The sequence below is a fragment of the Henckelia pumila genome, chromosome 2, assembly GCF_033568475.1.
Source record: "Henckelia pumila isolate YLH828 chromosome 2, ASM3356847v2, whole genome shotgun sequence".
In the NCBI taxonomy this organism is placed as follows: domain Eukaryota; kingdom Viridiplantae; phylum Streptophyta; class Magnoliopsida; order Lamiales; family Gesneriaceae; genus Henckelia; species Henckelia pumila.
In genome coordinates this window covers 85627998-85634838 of record NC_133121.1, presented here as the reverse complement: position 1 = coordinate 85634838, position 6841 = coordinate 85627998, and the positions used below count along the sequence as shown (strand labels likewise).

The following is a 6841-nucleotide window of genomic DNA, read 5'->3' as shown; positions in this document are numbered from 1 at the left end:
CTAGATACCATATGCTAGAAAGAACAGTTTTCCTATTTCCCTGCAAGAATTGATTTTGGTACCCTTTAGTTTTTTTGGGTCCACAGTGTTAGAAAAGAGAGATACAAAATAGACTTCTAAGAGTTCAGTCTCTCATAGCAACATCATCGCCACTTTCTAAGAGTGCTCCCAGTAGTAGGTAGGGCTATGGCCTCTTTAAAAAACTATTTCCTTGGACAGAGCAGCGTTCATCAGGAAGACCAGTCGCAAGTCAAGGCAGTTTAAACCTGTCTATGATGAACTCCCTTAGATCATGGTCTCATAATGCTGACTGATGAGTTGTTAAGTACTCTTAGGCCTCCATTTCATATAGCTCTTTTGATCATATTGAAATCTTAAAGATCTACATTTATGTCTAACATTACCAATTTTACAACAATAAGAGCATGTAGGGGGTGATCTCATTTTAGCTTTAGCAATGAGACTAGTAAAGTCTATTGATTTCTTTTCATACCCTAAACCGCCTCTATCAAAGCTACATTTTTGCATGCTTAGTAAGTTATTCAATTTATTGCTACTAACATTGAATTTGTTAAATGGTTTTTCTAAATGAGCTATTTTATCCTTTAATCTTAGGTTTTCATGCTCCTTAGATTCTAATTCATTTTTAAGGTTTTTATTTTCCTTTCTAAGAGATTTGGTCATATCATACATGAGTTGATATGCATGCAATAGTTCATCATAGGAAGGTACCTCGTCATCGTCGTCGAAGACGATGTCATCATCCTTAGCCATGAGGCATATGTTGGTTTTCTCATCGTCTTCATCGCTATCGCTCCAAGTGGCTATGAGTGCTTTCTTCTTGCCTTTGTCATTTTTCTTCTTGAGAGGGCATTCATTTGCATAATGCATTTGTTGTTGACAGTTGTAGCATGTCACTTCTTTGTCTGTCTTCTTGAATTTATTTCCTCGCATGAATCTTTTGAATTTCCTTGCGAAGAGCACCATGTCTTCATCATCATCATCTTCAACTTGGCTAGATAAGGCAATCCCTTTTGCCTTGATCTTTTCATCTTCTTTCTTTATTTCCTTCCTTGTAGACAATTCCAACTCATGGGTTTTTAGAGTCCCATGGAGTTGATCAAGATCATAGGAAGCGGTGTCGCCTTTGTTGGATTCTATGATGGCCGTCCTCTTTGCATTCCACTCCTTGGGTAAGGCGCGTAGAGCTCTCCTCTACACTTGCTTGGTTGGATATTGTTCCCCAAGTTGGGCTAGCTCATTGATGATTTAAGAAAGCCTTCGAAACATGGTATCAACATCCTCACTAGCCTCCATCTCAAATGTCTCGTATTTGAGTTGAAGTAGATCGATCTTTGTCTCCTTGACTTGATTGGTCCCTTCGTGGCATATCTCCAATTTGTCCCAAATCTCTTTTGCGGATGAGCACATTGAGATCTGGTTGTACTCGTTCATATCTAAGGAACAATGAAGAATATTCATAGCGTTAGCATTTTGAGATATCAATTTCATATCCTCCTTTGAAAAGTCGTCCATTTCCTTAGGAATTTTGACTCCTCAACCTCTTTCGTAGGTATGTAGGGACCTTTCACGGTTACTTTCCAAAGGTCATAGTCTACGGATTGGATGTATAGGGACATTCGATTTTTCCAATACCTGTAGTTTATGCCATTGAAAAGAGGAGGACGATTTGTTGATTGCCCTTGAGCATAGTCACTCGCTAGATTTGCCATAGAGCCTTTTTGAAAATATTTTGAAAAAGGTGGCTCTGATACCACTTGTTAGAACCTAATGGGGGGGATTTAGGTTCTATTGGCAACTTTAGCAATTTAAAGCAATTATGCTAGTACGCAAGCGAAAAACTTAAAGCAATCAAATATAAGTGCGGTAAATAAATGCGTAATGTAAATAAAGCAGTAAAAGAGATAAGAGATGTTTATGGAAGTTCGACGATAAATCGTCTACGTCTCCCCTTCTTGGTTAAGATAGATTAACCAAGGATCCACTAGCACTTCAACGTCTTGGCCTTGATGGCTCCAAGGATAGCCGTACAACTCAACACGATCACTGCGCCGATACAACTCAAATACTTGGCCTTAAGGGCTCCAAGGATAGCCTCAACACAACACACTTGGCTTCACACTCAAGTGCTTACAACGATAGCACAACATACTTGGCTTCACACTCAAGTGTTTACAACAATAGCACAACCAACTCACAAACTATTTTTACAAACACTCTCAAATACTTGAATATATCACACACACACTTTGATAGAGAGAAGATTGTTTGCAAAGTAGAGAAGAGATGAGTTGGGATTTCTCCCAATGACCTTGGATGACCTCTATTTATAGTTGGAAAAGATTTGAATCTGATTTGATTGCATGAAGCATGTGTTGAGAAGTCAAGGAGTGACAAAAAGTGTTCGGCGCTGCTGCCTACTTTTTCCCAGCACTGAGCGGATTTTGTGGAAAACTCATATCTCACAATCTAACCGTTTGAGTGATCTGAAATTTAAACCAAAGCTTTAAAACATCTGGATCTTCATTCTGAACGGTACAGATTTGATTTGAACGAATCAAGCATGCCCAGTATTTTTCGGAATTCGCTTCATCATGTTTTCAAACTTGTTCTGTGCAACAAATTTGAAAAATTCATATCTCCCAATCCATCCGTTGGATTGATCTGAAATTTAGACAAAGGTTGTAAAACATCCTAAAGTTGAATTGGATTGGTGGAGATTGGATGTGGATGTCTTAATCATTCCCAGTTACTTTTTTAATTTGATTCTTCATCATTTGCTTCATGTTCTGCAGAAATAGGTACTGTGCAACCTATGTGGAAAAATCAAACTCCATATCTAGCCATTGGATTGATATGAAATTTTGATATAAGTTTGAAAACATCCTGATCTTGATGTTGATAGGTGGAGATTTGATTTGGATGTCTCAAGCACGTCCAGTAATTTTCATAAGTTGATTCTTCATCCTTCGCTTCAAGTTCTGCAGAAATAGCTACTGCACAACTTTTGTGAAAAAATCATAACTCCATATCTAGACGTTGGATTGCTCTAAAATTTGGACAGTACATGTAAAATTCCTCATAAATATTATGACCGGTGAAGATTGGATTTCAATGCCTAGAAAATGCCCAGTAATTTTCGGAAGTTGTTGCTTCATACTTTTGCTTCTTCTTGTCTTTTTATTCATATCTCTTAACAATGTTCCATCAATTCAATGAGCAATACAAGACTTTATAAATACATGTATAGCTTCAAAATAGTTTCCAAGAATTTAATCATCAATAAATCTAATATGTAAAATCTCACTTTATATGGTTAGTAATAATTAACCGAGTTTTGTAATCATCAAAACATAATATTATGAGACTTGTTAATGCATTAAAAACATTAATCTCATAACACGAGATTTGTATGCGTTTAAGGCATAACAAGTACCAAGTTTGTTTCCTCACATCTTATCAAAACAGTATTAAGATTATTCAGACATGCATCAAAAGACTGACCAAAAATGGAAAAATCATCCATAAATATCTCTAGAAAATTTTCAACTATATCATGAAATATAGCAGTCATGCATCTATGAAAAGTCGCAGGAGCATTACAAAGAACAAAAGGCATGCGTATATAGGCAAACGTACCATATGTTCAAGTGAATGTTGTTTTATCCTGATCTTCAGGTGCAATCGCAATTTAATTGTATCCTAAATACCCATCTAAAAATCAATAAAATTCATACCCAGCAAGCATTTCTAGCATTTGGTCAATGAAGGGGAGGGGTCTTTATGGGTTGCGTCATTCAATTTTCTATAATCTATACACACACGCCACCCTGTAACTGTCCTAGTAGGTATCAACTCATTCTGCTCATTCTTAATGACAGTTATACCCCCTTTTTTTGGTACACATTGAACCGGACTCACCCATGCACTATCAGAAATGGGATAAATGATACCTGCATCCAGAAGTTTTATCGTTTCATCCTTTACTACTTCTTGCATCTTGGGATTCAATCTCCTCTGTGGTTGGACCAAGGGGTTGATGTTCTCTTCCATTAATATCTTGTGCATGCAGATAGATGGATTAATGCCTTTGATATCTGCGACCTTCCAGGCAAACACACTCTTATGACTTTTGAGAACATCCAGCAGTCTGGTCTCCATCTCACCTGTCAAAGAAGAAGAAATTATGACAGGTAAATTTTCATTCTCACCTAAAAATACATATTTGAGATGGGTAGGTAATGGTTTCAATTTCACAGTTGGTGGTTCTTCAAGACTTGGTTTCTGTAGGACTAAATCCTTCCGGTCACCAAGATCTTCGAGTCTGAGCTTGCCACCTTTTTGTCATGACTGGTTATAAATCAAGTAAGCCGTCATCTCTTCTATATCTACATTGATTAAGTCATCATGAGAAGGAGATATGAGTGCAACTTGTAATGATTCCTGAAATGTATCTCTTCCTTTTGGACATCGATTAGTGCTTTTCCTGTTGCCAGGAAAGGTCTTCCTAAAATAAGTGGCATGTTCAAGTCCTCCTCCATATCGAGTACCACAAAGTCCATCGAAAAGATGAATTTGTCGACTTTCACTAGCACATCCTCTATTATCCCTCTGGGATATTTGATATACCTGTCCGCCAATTGCAATGATATCCTGGTGGATTTCGGCTGTCCCAAGTTCAGTTTCCTGAAGACAGAATATGGCATTAAGTTTATACTCGCACCCAAATCACACAAAGCCTTATGAAATTGCACATCATTAATAATACAAGGGATAGAGAAACTCCCTGGATCTTTTTGCTTTGGTGGGATCTTGTTCTGAACTAGTGCAGAGCAATTTTCTGTTAAACTGATCATTGCATGCTCCTCCAATTTTCTCTTGTTGGAGAGAATCTCCTTCAAGAATTTTGCATAGCTAGACATTTGCATCAATGCATCGGCGAAGGAAATGTTTATATTCAATTTCTTGAATACTTCTAGGAATTTAGCAAACTGAGAATCTAGCTTGGCCTTCTTGAGAGCTGTAGGAAAAGGTGGTGGAATAACAATTTTCGACTGTGATGTGGGTGGTGGTGTGGAAGTAGAAGACTTACCTGTAGTTTTCTCTAATACAGCTGGTTCTGAATCTTTCTCGCCTTGTCTCTCACCTTCGATTCTCTTTCCATTTCTTAATTCAACATCCTTGACCTGCTCCTTTGGATTCTTTTCCATGTCACTTGGCAAAGTACCCATCTCTCTACTGGAAATCGCTTTAGCTAACTGCATTATTTGATTTTCCAGATTCTTAATCAATGCATCCTGATTCTACATTGTGGTCTCAGTGGATGATATGAAATTTGCATCATCTGTTCCATGCTTGACTTCTCCTCCTGATGCTGTTTTTCATAGTTCTGATTCCCATATGGCTTATTGTTCTGTCCTCCCCACGAAAAGTTCGGATGTTTTTTCCACCCTGGATTGTATGTATTTGAGAATGAATCATTCCTAGGGTGGTTTTGATTCCCTACATGGTTCACCATTCCTCCCTCTGGCTGATATGATGGATTGCCTGTTTGACAATCTTTTGTGAAGTGTTCAGCACCACATTTCTCACACCACACTTCTTGAATACGCATCGCAGCCTGCCCTAGAGTTAGCTCTTCAATCCTCTTATTCATGACTTCAAGCTGAGCTGCTACTGAGGTGAATGCATCAACTTGATACATTCCTCCGGGTCTCCTGGCTGCATTCCTGTCTAATTAAGGATGGTAGCTACTGGATGCCATCTCCTCAATTAACTCATATCCATCTTCCGGTGATTTTTGTAATAAATTACCACCTGCAGCTGCATCTAACATGGTGCGATTTGAATAAGGAAGACCATAATAAAAAGTTTGTACCACAAGACCGTCTGGTAGTTGGTGATGTGGGAATCTCCTCAATAGATCTTTGTAGCGCTCCCATGCTTCATATAGTGTTTCCTATTCTCCTTGAGCAAAGGTTGTGATGTCAGCTCTTAACTTCATCGATTTGGACGGTGGGAAGTATTTGGTAAGAAAAGCCTTTGCGAGATCATCCCAAGTGGTGATGGAACCTGCAGGTAAATTTGTTAGCCATTCTTTAGCCTTATCTCGTAACGAAAAAGGGAATAAACGTAAATGAATTGCGTCATCAGAAACTCCCTGCATCTTGAAAGTGTCACATATTTCTAGAAAATTTGTCAGGTGAGCATATGGGTCATCGATTGTGATCCCACCAAACTGGACCGTGTTTTGCATCATTTGAATGATGGCAGACTTTATTTCAAACTGATTTGTTGCTATGTTTATCCCGATGATGCTTGGTCTGGCGTTTTTGATAGATGGCATAGCACTATCCAGCATTGACCTGTAGATAGGTGGTGCATTATTCTCAGCTTCCCCATCTTCATGTAGTCGTTCTTGTTCTGCCATTGCTTCTTTTTGTTGCCTTCTTCTTCTGCGAAAAGTTCTTTCAATTTTTGGATCAAAAGGCAAGAGTTCTGCTTCGGGTGAATGTTGCATGCACTGGAAGAGAATCCTGCAGTTCACAGATGAAACTAGTGATTAAAATTGAAGTAGAGAAAATTAAATAAGAAAAATCAAAGTAATCAATAGTCCCCGGCAAAGGCGCCAAAAACTTGATCAAGCAAATACTAACACTTAAATTCAATATAATTATCTCTCTTTTATGCTCAAAATTATCGCAAGTGCACGACTAAAATTATAGAAAAGTGTACTGAGTACGAGTATCGTCCTTAGGGACTACATCACAATAATTCAATTATTTAATTTCTCTACCCAAAGTAACGAAAATTTGATCAT

General features: G+C 38.1%; 1 protein-coding gene and 1 non-coding gene across 2 annotated transcripts; one reads left to right on the top strand and one right to left on the bottom strand.

Annotated features, from left to right (window-relative positions):
* Positions 1–4418: 4418 nt before the first annotated feature.
* LOC140877838 (uncharacterized) lies at positions 4419–5285 on the bottom strand. Its single transcript, XM_073281424.1, has one exon. It carries the CDS (start codon positions 5283–5285, stop codon positions 4419–4421), a length of 867 nt encoding a protein of 288 aa, XP_073137525.1.
* A 630-nt stretch (positions 5286–5915) lies between these two features.
* On the top strand, positions 5916–6022 carry LOC140885902 (small nucleolar RNA R71). The gene has a single exon (XR_012151315.1). It is a non-coding gene; the product is annotated as a small nucleolar RNA R71 (small nucleolar RNA).
* Positions 6023–6841: the final 819 nt, after the last annotated feature.

What these genes read in the sequence shown, in the direction of transcription:
- LOC140877838 (XM_073281424.1), bottom strand. Translation starts at nt 5,285, where the DNA reads ATGCAGTTAGCTAAAGCGATTTCCAGTAGAGAGATGGGTACTTTGCCA.